The sequence below is a fragment of the Brienomyrus brachyistius genome, chromosome 24 (genome assembly GCF_023856365.1).
Source record: "Brienomyrus brachyistius isolate T26 chromosome 24, BBRACH_0.4, whole genome shotgun sequence".
Taxonomy (NCBI): Eukaryota; Metazoa; Chordata; class Actinopteri; order Osteoglossiformes; family Mormyridae; genus Brienomyrus; species Brienomyrus brachyistius.
In genome coordinates this window covers 6,810,731-6,827,022 of record NC_064556.1, presented here as the reverse complement: position 1 = coordinate 6,827,022, position 16,292 = coordinate 6,810,731, and the positions used below count along the sequence as shown (strand labels likewise).

At 45.0% G+C, this 16,292-nt stretch overlaps 1 protein-coding gene across 1 annotated transcript in view; it reads left to right on the top strand.

The window, feature by feature from the left end:
- Positions 1–9,426, top strand: part of LOC125720019 (teneurin-2) — a 109,052-nt gene extending 99,626 nt beyond the window's left edge. The window contains exon 3 of the mRNA XM_048994953.1: positions 8,560–9,426. Within this exon, the coding sequence (XP_048850910.1) occupies positions 8,560–8,870 (311 nt within the window). The 3' untranslated portion in view covers positions 8,871–9,426. The remainder of the gene's footprint in view (positions 1–8,559) is intronic.
- The last annotated feature ends 6,866 nt before the right edge of the window (positions 9,427–16,292 follow it).

Genomic DNA, 16,292 nt, shown 5'->3' with positions numbered 1-16,292 from the left:
AATGTTGCTCAGTCTCTGCCACGGTCTCATAGCTGCATACGTGCTAATTATTAGCTATTCTTTACTCTTTCATCTTGTAAAGCCGCCTTCCTCTGGAGAACACGGGTGAATGAAAGCGAAACGGCAAAGCGGGTACAACGGGGGGGGTGGAGGGAGCGGTGCAGGAACTTAACGATGAAAGCCAGCCACAGTAGCTTTAATTGAGCCGGAGGTCATTTATCGCCGGTTGTGCGTGCTTGCCGGAGAGAGGCCGAACTGGCCAGCTGATGGTGACCGTTGGCACGGCAGATAGCCCTGCACCCTGCTTCAGCATGCATCTGTGTCCTTTGAGGCTGATAGTATCTGGCCTCCTCTGTGGCTGCGACCTTGACTGAAATAAAGGGATTGTGAAGTCTGGAGCCAGCTCTATCACTCTTTGGCTGCTCGCGCCATACTTGTGACCACAACTCTTTGAGATGTTAATCTGGTGACACATAGAACTGCTGGAAGATGCATTCTGCCCCCCCCCCCTCGCCCAAATAAACATGAAGTTTAATCTGCCCCCAGCCCCATGAGGATGCTGATCCATGATCCAGCTTGCTACACACGCTGCCAACCTTAATGCCACGGAAAGCTAGGATTAGTATTTTTCTCCACCACCTACCTCTCCTCTACCGTTCTCCTGCCATAAAGCGGGGGCCACATAGGGGCAGCCACCCCGTTTTCTCAGGAACTGTGCCTAACTCGCTGTAGTGGCTGGATGACGTAGATAACGCAAAGGTTAAATGGAGCCTCCCTGCTGGGTTTTGAGCGTGTTATCGATAAGAGTCTCAGAACTGCTCACATGCTGGCTGGTACTTTAAGTTGGTACTTTGGCGTTTAAAGACTTCATGCATTTGGTGGTCAATGAGAGCTATTTTATTTCTTTCCTAATGATACGTAAACGTGTAGTTTACTTTGAGAAGAGAAAAACAGCTCTGGAGGTTCCAGGCTGAAGATGCTGTGTTTGGAAGGAGATTGTTTTTGCTCTGTTATCATTGGAGAGTTGGGGAGGACGTAGCTGTAGCCCAGCACAAATAGCTTCCATCTCACAACTTTCTCAATGCCACTTGAGATCTCCTTGCAGAATATGAGAGGAGGAGAACCTAGGCAACGGGTGAACAGCCATTCAGACTTGAGGTGGGGATGCTAAGAGATGATTATAATGGAGCTGTGTGTTCCTGGAAGATGAGGATCGGCAGACAGGGTTCCTTACAGAAAGATACTCTCCTCTGAGAGCATTCTGGACTCTGCTAGAGCCTGAGATGGGCTCCCATCTATGAAAATATCAGTTTCCAGTAGCTGTTGTACTTTATGTACTTGTGCATGTATGTGGAATATTGTTACAGTCCGCTACCCTCGTCCCAGATTCACACACATTATAAAATATACTTTATACGATTACATGTCTTAAGGTTTGATATACAAAACCGTTATATAATAAAGAAGAATGTCAACTAAAATACCTACATTTATAGCACAGCATGAATATTAACACTGTGTTCTGACATTTTCATATACAGTAATTATAATGAATAACTAAGGGTGTAACGGTAGAGTTGTCCCACTACTCGGTATGTGTCACGGATTTTTGACCATGGTAACGGCACGGTTTCAGTATCTGTATATTTAGGAAGAACATAAAAACACGTAGCTCTTTAATTAAACGATTAACTCTGCATTCAGAAAAATGGCAGTATGACTAACTAGGCCTAGTTTATGTCTCTACTATATGAAATCAAGGAGGGAAAAATATTACCATTAAAAGTCTGGAGTACCAAGTTCGGAATATCAAATTTTATCTTTATAAAGAAAAATAGTTTTATTTGACAAGAACATGCAGAATTAAGGATATCACTGTTAAAAAGCAACTATGTTCACAGTAAGTGAAGATAGATAATAACTCCACAACCCAAGAAAGTGCAGAATGTTTTTGATGCAGCAGATCCATGTAAAGGGGGTAAAACAAACGTATTGTAGCAGATGATCAAGTGATTTTAATAAAGACTTATTAACAGCCACTATCGGTTTCATATTAGCAGTGCCACGACAAGGAAACCAACAGTTTACATGACACTCACGGTTACACGCTAATGAAACGCACACATTCCACAGCAAACATTGCACAGTTACAACATTTACAATTAACATAAATAGACAAATATACATATTAATTTACATCATTTAAAGATAAGTGTGGTGCGGTACAAAGTATGCCGGCTGCGGACCGACAGCGTCATATTATGTCAGCCAATTGTCGACAGCGGGAGGGAATACAGCACAGTATTGCTGAAACTACGTGAATTACATTTGAAATTTGCGACCACCTTTAGTCAGGAGGTGGATAATTTTTATCATCTGCTGTTGTATAATAACATTTAAATTCTAACCCTCAAAAATAAGTCAACCACAGCTTTTCAGATGTATTTAGATCTTATATTTGTGCTCGTACATATAGGAAAATGACAGGAATATAGTAATACTGTGGTTCACGTGTGCGTATTAAACCATGAAGGGCATACTGAACGGTTTGATAAAATACCGTGTTCCGTTACACCTCTACTAATAACACAAGTGCTACCATTATAACTTACAATAAACATTACAGTGAAAGTTTATTTGACCCTGATATCTGACAGCACAACTACACAGTTTATATTTATGCTTAGCTTATGGATTTTAAATTATTATTATTATAATTTTTTGTTAAATTTACCCTAACAACAGAATGTTCTTTCTTGTTATTATAACAACTCCCCTTTTGAGATTTTTGTAAAAGCAGTTTGTTCATGTTAAAAATCTAGTTTTTATCTTTTCATGTTCCATGAAAGTGTTCTTGCTGAACTGCGTTTCCGCAGAAACTCACATACAGAATAGTTGTTGAAACGTTGCCCGGTGTGTTTCATCGCTCGCTAACGATCCGACCAAAAGCGGCATTGTGTTTACCCATTTATATAGCCTGATATTTTAACTGGAGCGATTCAGGTTAAGTACTTCGCTTAAGGGTGCCACATCAGCGCCCTCCTGGGATTTGAGCTAGCAACCTTCAGGTTACAAGCCCACGTCCTTAACCGTCACACTGCCTGCTCGCCCCAGGCACTTCCCGTTAAGTATGCTTCCCAGCGGTGCCACGGTGTGGCTCCTCCAGGGACTTGAACCCTGGCCTGCTATCCGCCGCCTTAAATAATGAATGCGATGGTAGTTCGGCCTGTGTGCACTGGGGCTGCTTTCCATTGAAGGACCATCAATCTTCAGTGCAGAAGCTGGACATGCTACCTCTGTGTCCTCTGTGGCGTGGTTGCAGTCTGCATCGCAGCCGCTCTGTCTCCTTCTTCGTCTCCACCCCTCTCTCCTCTGCTCCTCCATCTGCTCATCTCCGCCTCTCACTTGCCCCTTCTTTTTCCATCCCCTTGCTATTTCACGCTTTCGATGTTTTATTTTTTCGTCCGTGGGGGTGTCTCTCTCATTGGGAGGATCCTCGGTTTACTCGCCGATTATTCTGTCACCTTCGTATAGACACAACGCGGGCAGCTCAGAGGCACGGCACCCCGCCCCACACGCTCCCTCCTCGTTCCAGGGCCCGGTCGTATCAGGGGCTGCCTGAACCTCCCGAAGCCCAGCGCCCCGTTCGAGGCTATTCATCATTAACAGGGCGCTGTCATCACAAGCCTGCTGCCGCGGAGGCGCCGGCCTGTGACATTTAGAGATATCAGTCTGAAATGGCAAGTGCTGCTGGGAGACAGGGGACACTGCCCCCCCCACCACCGCTCACTCCACCCCCACCAGTGGGAGAAAACATAATCGAGTGCTACGCTTTCCATCACGTCGCCATCTCGTGACGGCCGGGGCCGTCGGCATCACGTGGCCGGAGGCTATGACAAGTCCGAGCGCCTGCCTGTTTCGCTTGCCACCTCCGGTTTGATGGGATATCGGTATGCGTGGAGCACAGGGCTTTTGGTGGGCGACAGGGTTAGCGGGGCTGGGCGATCACTGTGCCCCTGCAGATATGGACCTGTGTGAGAGAGAGGAAATTAAAAAATGAAAGCGTGCTCCCCCCCCACCTAACCCTGTAGAAGTGTGTTATAGGGGAGATATCAGTAATGGATAAATGGCTTAACCTGAATATTGACAGATTTACCGTTCAAAGCTGTAGCTTATTGTAGATCTCGATCTGAACCAAGGAGGTCTGAGTAGAAGATGTTCCTCCAGAACTGCCGCCTGCCTATCCAAAGCCCTCTTTTCTCCTGTGGAATTGTGGGAAGGGCAGCATCAGGATTGTGATATAGAAGGCACTCGCTTACTTTAATCAGAATTATATAGTACCGTAATGGTAAGTCTTCGTCCTCCTTCTAGAAGGGGGGACATGTTTGGAATGAAATGCCGGCCCACACAGGCTGCAATTTTGGAAAATAGTCGCCTTTTTATTAGCTGTCGATTTTTCTCTGAAGGCACAAAGGATTTTATGTATTAATTCCACGATATTTTCTTTTGAAGTAAACGCTGTATTTCATGAGAGAATGTGCTGGGCTTGTTTTTTTTTCTTCGGTGTGTGTTTTGATTAGCATCCCTCTGTGAGGAAGCTGACCGAACGTTTCCTTCGCTAATTAAGTTCAAAAATTCAAAAGTACAGAAAGTGTGAAGGACAAATTAATCAGAAATCGCCGGACTGCGTTTAAAAGCCGGCGCTCGCGAGCACAAAACAGACTGCGGCCAAACATGCAACTAAATTAACTAATTATGAGCTAATGACTAACTAACGATTTCTTTTACATGGGCCATTTTCACCCTCCCCCGTAAAATAATTAAACAGTTAGCAATGAAACAGCTAAAACTAATGCCAATGATGCAGTTAATCCTTTACAGAGGCTTTAATAAATGTATAGGCAGTTTACCTGGACTTGTCAGTATTCTGCAGTGCTCGGTAATTTGAGGAACCACCAGCTGTGAGGGCGAGCAGGTGCCCAGGTGTGTTAACAGGTGTGGCCTGAATTCTGTGTTTATCACACATTGTGTCGTAGGTCACTCTCAGATCACATTTTCCTCAGATGTGCCTTATGCAAATGCATTGCGACATTTAAGCACCTCACACATGACAAGACTTCCTAGAATTCGTTTTTTTTTTCTTTGTTGCTTCCCCCCCAGAGTAAAATCTATTTTATTTCCTCTAGCATCTTTAAAATGGCTTGTTCCTATGGTTACAACTGCCTGCAAACAGTATTTTTATTTTTACCCAGCACCAGAAATAGGTCATTAGTGTGAATAATCCTGTAGGTGTCACCCAGGCTGACATGGGGCCTACCCCTGTGACGGTACGGTGGGGTTTTCTGCCGTGTGCCCTCGGCGTTTACCTGTCAGGGAGACATGCTAATGGAACGGCGGTGTCCACATGCGGCCGAGCCTGCGAAATAAGCCTCTTTTGTCAGGAGCGGCCCGTGTGTAGCACCTGTCACAAGGTCTCATTGTTCTCTCATGTCAGCAGTCACTCTGCTTTCCGGCGTGCCTCCAGCTTTCCCATGCTGGTTGCTAAAACAGTACCCCTCCCTGTCAAGTTTCCCAAACGTTAACACTGCCAGCAGACCCACCCAAGCAGGTCCCCGGCTTTGTCATTTGACTGCGTGTCTGTCTGCCACCCCGCTGTCCACGCCCCAACTGAGAGCTGTCTGTCTGTGTGACCGTCTGTCCGTCTGATGCATTATTTATGATGAATCCTGCCAGTTGTCAGGCTTGTTTTTGTTTTCTTTCCCCCGTTGACTCGTCGTCCTGTTGTTCGCTAGCCAACGGTGCCGTGTCACATGACTAATGAGTAATGTGGACGCGTGCGAAGGAGGTGGGGGGCAGGAGCAGATTGTTCACACTGCGTTCCCTCCCGTCCAGCCTACATGGAACTGGCCCCCGTCACCATTGGCTACCTCCTTTCAGGCGTGCAGTTTGCAGGTATGGCGCCCCCCCCCCCAGGGGATATACTGAAGCGCCAAGTGTGGACCCTGAACCACGCTGCTGTATATCGCCGTGGATACACCTGTGTGTTGGGGGGAGGGGCAAGGCAAGTGTCTCAACAGGTGTATCTGCATTGGTCTGACTGTGCTCTAGCTGTTTGTCTTTTCTCTGTATTTCTGTGTATGTTGCTCTGTACTGTGTTCAGTCTGGCTCACAGCTCCAAAATGTACCTTAAGGAACCGCATCCCACATCGCGGCTGTCACGGTCGTTCTTTAACTATTAGCTATTACAATTAAGCCAGGGCGTGACGCACAGTGATTACCGTCTCCCTCGCCCACCTGCTGTTTCCCCGCCACACTGTGATTTCTCTGCTCACTGCATTGCTACAGAAATGAACAGAGAATTAATTTAGCAATGTGTTTTTGTGACCAAATTGATTTACAGTTCCTAGATGTTCATTTTCTCGGAAGATGCTAACTAACAGAGCGCTTTTTTCCCCCCAGTTTGTTGGGATTTCCATTACGACGTTGTTTTAATTACAAAAGAGAGTAAATTGGTGCATTAAAAAAAAATTGCTTTCCCCTCTCAGCTCAGATTTAATTGTTTTATTGATTCAGTTTGATTTATTTTAATACATGTTTTTTTTTATGTATTTGTTTTAAATGACCTTCTTCTGAAGCGCTTTGAGTACATGTACATTTGACTTACATCTTAATTTTTAATTTGCTATCAGTAATGAGCAAAATGAAATGATCAGGCAGCTGTTACCTGTTGCTCTCACCATTTGAGCTTGATTTTTATTCTCTTAAAGTGACAAACGTAAAGTTCAAGTAATGCACAATACCATACATTCATTTTGAGTACATGCCTGTATGTCTGATACATTCATGATGATGTCTTTACCTTTGTGTGTATGATGACCCGTGTGCTCCTCTCCTTTTCTAATCTGCCTCACTTTTTTTTTGTCTTTCACAGCAGCCCTTTGCTGCGATACACATTTTAATTGCCGTTAGCTGTCACTCTTGACTCCTGCGATGGTGCCTGAGACTACAGAAGTAGACAGTCACCACTAAAAGAGGGGTTATAAATAAAATTTACACTATATCAATTTTAAAAACATAAAAGTTGAAAATGAGTGTTTGCAAAATGGCTATCTGCAATAAAAAATATTTACGTTTCTTGCTGCATAGACAGAATCTCCACATTTTTTCCTTTCCTGTCTTTGACAGGGGAAAAAAAAAATGCATAATTCCTTTTTATATTTAGGTCAGAAACCGGTGGCCCATTTACGCTAATCCGTACACAGACTGAAAGACGCTATTTGTGCAGTCAGCCGCCTGCAGATGTTTATATCCAGCCGCCGCCTTATGGAAATGGCTGTTTCGGGTTTAAGCACTAAGACTCAAAACAAAGGTTTCGCTTCCGAGTCGCTCCTGCCAAAACGATTTGAAAAGTAGAATAATTCTTTCAGGATTTCCAACTTGTGGCATCGCCGCGGAGATTTGGACAGCCGGTGGGTGGGTGGAGGCGGCCTCTCTGAATCACTCGATTTAAACAATGTCTGCATCCTCTTACCGTCTCCTCGGTGCAGAACGATAGCAGCGGGATTCTCGTTCCTCCGCTCAGGTGGCCTCCTCCATCAGTCGCATTTCTGTTTCTTGTGACCGGGAAGATATAGTCTTTCACTGAGTTTCAAATGCATTCCCCTTCCAACTTTTATTTTAATATTTGAAAAAGCTTTAATGTGATTTATTCTTTTTAAATATATACTTCTGTGGGCAAAAAATGTTAATTATAGTTATTTGAATGTCCCTAGCTGGTTCCCTGGTTTTTTTATAAAGAAAAAGCATCTGTATAATTTGATGGTAGCCAGCTGGATAGCACTTGCCTTGATTATAACTTTTGTACCATTCATAAATAAAAAAGAAAGAAAGAAATGCCTCATGTGTTCTGACCACACTTGACTGGGGCTTTTTTTTGTGACTTCTCGAGGTACACAGTTGTTTTCTAAAACCCGTGTGGTACAGAATGAGGGCAATGGTAAGACCTGGTTGAAAGGTCTCTTTCTTTTGCTATGGCACATCGAAATTCAGAGAGTAGCTGTAGTGTATGGAGCAGCTTTCTGGAGGACTGGATTGCTCAGAGGCAACTGGAAAGCAGTTTGCATCCTCCCGGTAAGACAGGCCCTTCTGTACGTATCTAGCGAAACTAGAGGAAATGCGTTAGCTTCGAGAGGATCTGACTCTGTGAAAACTGGCAATGACTCGAGACGACAACTGGGAGAGTCTAAATGTGTGTTGGCAACACACCCTGCTTCCTCTTCATAGAATGTCTTTATGGACTATGGTTCTCCTGGCCAGAGGCAGCTTACAGTCTTTAAAGAAATAACAGTGTTTTTAAATATGTGCGATAAACACCATGACCAGCGGGCTTTGCAAAGGGCTGGGGGATTGGTTTGCCTCTGTTTGCCTCCATGCTCCCCCGTCATGTAATTTCTTTGCCTGCACATTGGAGCTGCTGTACTCTGCCATTGCTCTGCCTCCTGGTTCGGTTCGGTCTGGTCTGGCACCATTGTGATCTGGCTGTTACCACTTTCTCCACAGGGAACTTCACGCTGGCAGAGCTGGGCCTCTGTGAGGCAGCAGCGACGGCCCACCCGAGCCTGTACTGCTCGGACCTGGGCCCCGCAGCCCGCGGCTACTCGCCAAGCGTGGGCTCAGACGCCGACTCGGACCCAGAGGAGGCCATGTCCCCGGAGCGCGCTGTGGACCTCTGGGCTGGCCGAGCTGGCAAGTCCGGCCGTAGCTCCGGCCCGTCGAGCAGGGAGAACTCCGCTTTGACACTAACCGACTCGGACAATGAGGACAAGTCTGATGACGGATCAGGTAGGAGGTGCTGGCTTGAGGAAAAATAAACATCAGCACGGAATAGTTTCAGCCATACATCCCATATCATACAATCACAAGCGAAAGTACATCGTCGCTCCTATTGGGCTTGAGTTTCCTTACTGCAGGGATCATTTTGGGCTCTGCAGTATTGCTGTCCTTATCGGAATCTGATTCATCCGAGGCTGTTTCTTCATTGTGTTCCGAGGTCTTAGGCTCACGTATACATTTTTCTTCATCTAAAACACTGTCAGCCTCGATTTGTCAACCAAAGACGGATGTTTAAACATTCACAGATTGGGATGCAGTCATGAAATGAGCCGAGTCAAAGTTGAATGTTGAATAGAAAATAGTTTGAAAGTGTTGTTTTCTGAATTCCGGCCAGTCAGAGATCTTAAACACATTATGAATTTGCACCCTTTTATTAGTGACTGATGGTTACATTATCATCCTACGACTGGTTAACATCCATCCATTCAGTATTATTGAGCACACATCCTATCAGGCTGATGGGGTTTGGTAATAGTGCAATTTAATGGAAAAGACAATATATTGTAATAAAAATCTTAATGGTCTTTTTGCAGCTGTATCATTTGTGAAAATCATTGAGATTGCAGTTCGGAACATGAGAGTTTGACATGCGAGTTATGAAAATTAATTCTGCTACATTTTAGATAAATCTTGACCTGTTCATTACAGAAAATATAAACTAATGGGCAGATATATCTTCATATTATTCATTAGCATGTTTGCTTGTGTAAAACCTTAAATGGTTACATAAACTCATTAGAGATGTATATATGTATACTTTTGTAGTATTTATATATATATTCATGATATTCTTGAGATTGTAGATGAATCAAAAGCTTCACGTGCTTGTTATAAGCTCGAGTTACTAAAAGTGACATTACATTCATACTGTGATGAGATTAGTATCACTATCAACTTTTCTCTCCAGTCTGCATCAACTGAGAGTTCGCCTTTCAAGGAAGCCAAGCACCACCTGTAGTATGTCTTTAGCACAACTCACACAGTTACAAAATGCAGTGTGATGTAAAGCTTAAATACAGCGTTGAGCATCACTGAGGTCCCTGCTGTATTCCTGTGGGTAAGGACACACCTGATCAGCATGTCACCCCTCAAAGGCAAAGATGGTTTTATTTTCAGTTTCGATGTGCATAATTGATGCATATCTGGCCTGTGTTAATTCTGACTTCAGAAAAGGTTCCAGTGTGAGACTTCATGTTCTACACCAGTATAAACGGTAAAATGTAGTTCCCAAGAAACATGGAAATTTTTTTAACGAATCAAAATTGGATCTCAGCACTTCGTCGCAAAAATCTATCAATGCGGGGTGACTGATGGTTAGTCATCTTCCGAGAAGAGGACAGGTCTTATTTATAGATGGGATTGTGACTCAGTCGCTTTGGAGAGAGTCGATTTGACTCGTTCTGTAAACAATGACACAGTGCAGCACTGCTGAAATCCTGGACGTGTAAGAATGCAGACAGATGTGCTGCGTCAGAACGTTTCTCACATGATCAAGCAACACATTCATTTTATACAAATTTACATCAGAAGTGAACGCTAAAAGTCGAATATTGTATAATTTGTCTTGCGGATTTCTTTCTGTGCATTTATTGCATTTTTTCATTCATATCTTGAAATGAATGCATTGTCTTTTTGTCGGGTTTGAGTGTATGTTCATTGGTAAAAAACGTGTAGTCTTATCACGTAAAACAAAAATATTGCATGAGTGTGCGTTTTTGATGATGTAATTATCTAGTGTAACACCATTTTTAATAGAAGTAGCTATTGTGAATGTAAAGTGTCTTCAGAAATGAATGGCCAGTCGATTCGAGGTTAATTCAATAGTCTCTGTTAAGTAGGAATGGATTTGGTCAACCTTTAAAGGATTGGGGTTGCCTGTAACAGGCCGATGTTTATATGAAGGCTGCCTGCCAATGCCCTCATGTATGTCCCTTACTCTTCCTGTATATATAATGGGTATATCTCTCCCAGTACATAGTGAAGGTAGACAAATAATGCCATCAAATGTATAAAGCATTAAATTTTCCAGACAAGTATGCCTATTGTTAAATCGTCAAATGTTTCCCTGTGCTTAGGATCAGGTATAAATAGATAGGGAAGGTGATGGAGTTCGGAGGAGAAAAACAATGGAAAGACTAACAGTGGCCAGGTGTGCGCAGCCCACGGTTCCACGTGTCGATCCATCCACCCATCCTGCACAGAACTTATAGAGTACAAGGTCAGGGGGAGCCTAGGGCCTATTGCGGGACACAGAGGGCTTAAGGCTGGGGAACACTCTGGATGGGGTGTCAGTCCGCCGTGAGCTCCATGATACCAGCACTGCTTCATTTTTCATTTGGAAGCAGACCTAGCAGCCTGGTAAGTCAGCTGCCATTTTCATCCAAAAAAAAAACTGCCGTGTAGAGAACACAGTGCCGTAGACTCCTGGCAGCATGCCAGTCGTTCATCACGCCTGGGACCGGGCTCGTCACGCACGCTTGAAAACCCGGCTCTGCCAAAGACCCAGGTGATGGTCCGCCGTGCCATGTGACATGCCTCGACGAGTCGCTGCTCGCCGTGTTGCACAAGACCCGATGAGTGCCTGTGCGACAGTGATGCAAAGAGAAATACTGTCCAGTTGTACAATTCTTTGCATCTATCTAATTGTCCACTTCGTCCAATTGTACCATCCTGGTAGTACCAAAACCCAGTCCATCATCCCACAGAAGGGTTTTTCAGACTTGCCAAGGCTCACTCTGTGCACCACTGTTCAATAAATGACATTGCATTGAGACCTGTATAATGTTAGCATGCCCAAGGGGGTAGGGCAACCAGTTGACCTTGAACTTCCTGAGGTTTTCTCTTTTCCTCTCCTCTTTTGGCTTTTATTTAATATCCATTTCTGCTGTTATTACCCTTAACCATTGTCGGTTGGTTAGTGACACTGTTGTTTGATTCTTTGTAGCCCCAAAGCACTTAACGATGTTGGGGTGGGCACTATATAAAGATAAATTGAACTGAATTACATTTGTGTTTACATTTTGTCTTATGGTGCAGCCTATATTATGTTAGCGCCCATCTTTTCCCCTGACAGTTTAGTGAAGCGTCGACTGTTCATTCCTCCCTTTCCTCTCTTCCCTTAACCCTCGGTTTAATAAAGAACAATAAGTGCTTTGATCTGTCAGCTCCTGGGACGGTGTGTAGGTCAGTGCAGAGATGCTTTTATTAAGTGTGTTGGCCCTGCCACAGGTTAAAGAATTGGAATAAAAATGGGGGAGAATTCGATCCGGTTCAAAGGGCCCTTGTTTACCCAAGAGAGAGACTCCCGGTCTTTGTCTGCGTCTTCAAACCAGCTGCATCAAGCTGTTGACTTCCTTCTGTACCACAAAATTTAAAAAAAGTGTCAGAACAATATTATATGCAGTTAAGTTTTTTTTCCGTTTGTACTATCCATATGATTTGGGATCTGTCCTATAAGAGGCCGTACTCCATTTGGCTTGGCTGTGTTTATCCGTACAATTAAAGCTGTACCCATGCAGCTGCCGCTCTGTCTGCTTGCGTATATATTCCTCTGCGCCTTCGGGTCCCGGATAGGCACCGAGTCGTGCTGTGCGCATAGATAAGAATAGTTTTTCTTTGAGAAGTACATTCCATCGTAGCAGAAATTCGTTCTCTTTCAGAAGTGTGGCACCATGCGGGGACAGGTGACACGGTAGCAGCAGGGCCTGAGAAGGAGGTGTGGAAGGATGAGGAAAAGGAATACACCGCATAAGGGGCTAGGATTAAAGCAAAAGCGGGTTCATTTGTCACAGTGCTTCCACACCGGTCCCGGCACAAGCTTCATCTTCTACCAAATAAAGGGCGGAATCTGCAGACTAAGAGATGTCTTCAAGGACGGCTTGGCGAGCACGGAGCGGATGCCGACACGCGTCACGCGCCGCGCCTTTGAGCAGACTGGGCAGGTCTCTGCAAGCGGGAGATGAGGCAGAGTCGTTGTCTGTGGTGCTGGACTCTCTCCTGCGGGTCTGCGTGCTCTCATGGCCGTGCTGGATGTGCCACACATGATGGTCACCCGTTAGTAGTGTCAAGAAAATAGCTTCCAGAGAGGAGCAAGCATGTGATGGCAGAAGTACCCTGTCTGTCTGTCTGCCTGTCTTTCTATCAGTCTGTGTTTTGGTCTGTCTGCCTATTTTTGTCTGTGTCGCTTCTTTCTTTCTTCTTGGATCAGCAGTCCACAGTATCATATGTAAAAAAGGAATTCTTGCGCTCCAGCTCGAAAGTCCAGGAAGTGCTGCTCATACTGTGTCCTGGGAAGCTGAATGCGAGCATGCAGACCTCACATGCTATCGTCTCCTCTCTGCCCACGCCGGCTTCCCTGTATCCGAAGAGAAGAGAATTCCCCTGGCATGTCTCGAAAGGGCAGCCTGAAGAGTTAGTTTGCTGTAATTCAGATAAATATTGTTAGAGGCATGGCAAAATATAGATTATTTTGCTTCACTATGAAGACAGATTAAAAAGACAGTCCTGTTGATCAGATCATGTTGGCATTATCCTCTTTGCCTTTGTGTCTGTTAGCAGTCTTAGCTTATCTCAGAGTTGAATGGTTTCTCTCCTGATAGAAATTTAGTGCAATAATATACATGGGATGTTATAAGTCTATGGAGAAAATTCATTCATTTAAACAATCCAAATATAAATAAATAAATAAAATCAGTTTGTGGTTTATAGTTCGTAGTGTCACTCAGAGTTATTAGCCCACTGTGAAATAGTCTGAGTGGTATAGGTGGATCTTCTAGCAAATTCTGATTATCTCAGAACAAGTTGCTAGGGTTAATTACACAGTCTAAGTGAAGGTTTCTACTAATTAGGTTTCTTTGTTTTTTCCCCTTAATAAAGAAAGAGAAAATTAGTGATAAAAAAAGTAGATCTTGAAACCCACCTTGGATGCCATTTAGCGTGGCCTGTCAATCAGTGCTTGGCAACACCCTCGGGAAGCAGCGAGGTAACCAATGAAAGAAGGCCTGAGCTTGTCAGCGCCTGATGGTGCACGGCAATCTCAGCCGCCTCTCGCTTCAAAGGCTCGTTTGTCCCGTCACCGCCGAGGAGGCCACGCACCATCGAGACGCTGATGAATTAAGGCCCAAATGCGCACTCTTCCTTTTACTGAGCTGAGTCACCCTGGAAAGCTTGCAAGGACAGGCCTTGCCCATACCACCCTTCATGCTTCTGCACCCCCCCCCCCCCCCATAAAAAGCCTCTCTGTATTTCCATGCTCCCCCCACAATCGCCCCCACCCTTAAGCTTTCTTGCCATCCTTTGCCATGGTATTCCTCAGGCCTAAGCTAAATAGACCTTATTTTTTTAAAAGCATGCAAGATAGAATGTGCAGAATTCAGAGCCTCTGTCCTCTCACACCCTAAGCCTTGCAAACTAATAGTTAAGTAGCCCCCCTTCCACCCCCCACCCACCCCCCCCCCAATTGTATTTGTATTTTGTGGACTCTGGACAATTATTGACTTGATGCTTTGCATGCCTGCTTGTTATTTATTGGGCGTCTCTGGTTCCTGTGGTCAATGACCTAAACTGCACCCCCTTAAAAGCCCTCCATGCTTCTCCTCCAACATCATCCCTCACGTCTCATGAAGTAAGATGCCTGCCGGAGCCCCCGTCTCGGCGTCAACACAGCACCGTGCTCGTTCAGGCCGACATTTTGATAAGTATGGGTCCCGCAAAAGCTCCGATAATCCAAACAGGGTTTTTTTTTTTTTTGTCGAATCCCCCGTGTGATTAATAATGAAAACTCAGACCACACAAAAAAAAGCACGTCTTTCAAACGCCTTGTCCTGAGGGTAATTCTGGAGCCTAATCAAAATGTAACATCAAGGAGGCCCTTGTTCTCTGTACTTAGCCGAATTGTGTTTGTTAAGGATCGGTACACAAAGAGTTTGTGTAGATTGAATTAAATGTATGCACAGCGAGGCTCCATCAATAATGTATTCTCACCATAGGAACTAATTAAAGTGGGAATTGAATCAGAAGCCCGACGTGTCACAGTCCGTTTGCTGGCTTCCCCTCGTAACGGAGTGCGGTGGGGCGGGCGCGGCAGTGGGCATCTCCCGGGTTTGGGCGGTCCTCAGTCCTTCCGCCACACCTCATGACTCTTAATGAGGCTCAGTCCTAAGCGGAGGCCCCCAGACGACAGGCTGAACGATGGAGGCACACAGGCTTTCGTTTTTTTTTGGCGCGGAGCGTGACCGTCTCTCTCTCTCTCTCTCTGCCTTTGTCTCCCAGCCTGTGGCTGGGTTTATTTGTATTTATTTATTTTAAAACCTCGCTGAGAGAGAAAGCTTCAGACGGGACACAGAAGAATAATAATGAGAGGATAATTGATGATGATGGGGGGGTGGGGGGGGGGTTGTGCTGAGCTAAAATGCTGTGTGTATCTGTGTGGGTCATGTGTATATTACATTGTGGGGACCAAATGTGATAAAATCCTGTTATTTTGACTTTGTGGGGACCATTTTTTGAGCCCTATGAGGGGAAATTCAATTTAATAAAAATCTGCAATCAAAAAACTAAAAATGCTGAATGTCTTGCGTTTCGTTTGGTTATTTATCGATAAGGTTCGGCTTGGGTAGGGATGGCCATTGTTGGGGTTAGGGTTTTTCCTATAGAAAAGAATGAACGGTCCCCTCAGAGATATGAATACAAACTTGTGTGTGTGGTTTTTTTGGGGTCGGGGGAGTAATTTCTGGATGGGTGGGTTTTCCAGCTGAAGTGCTTTGTGCCAGTTGTGTCACAGCTGTTATTTCATATCTGAGCACTTCAGGGAGGAAGGTAGGGATGCGTACAGGAAGTACAGAGGCACACGGCTCGTTGTGGGGAAGGGTTGTAGGTGAGAACACAGAGGGTGGCTAGTGGACCCTGACTGACAGAGCTGAGTGATGGGCGGCCTGCTGTCCTGCCTGGCGACTTCCCTCCCGCGACTCTCCGGCCCCACTGCTTCTCCATGTGGCTGGCCAGGTTTCTGCACGCATGCTCTGACTGCGCCCGTCCATCAGAGAAGAGGAGAGGAGATGAGAAGCGGACCAAAATCTGGCAGAGACACATCAGCCTGACACCCCGGGGAGTAAAACCAGCATGTGACCGGGGGGGGGGGGGGGGGGTGGCACCACAGATCGCTCCTCTGATTGGTTATTTCTTACTGAGAGGTGGAGTCATGGTAACTGGGAGGAGGGACTCCATCAATTAATGGACTGATTAGCAGTTGAAAAATGTCAAGGTTTACAGGCAACCAAATAAAATTATATAGTAGTAAGTGTGAGTATAATTTAATCATGCAATTGTTCATATAATGGAAAACATGGAGATTTACTACCAGGCTACAGTGCCCCTGCCATAGCTCATGCAGGAGAATGAAC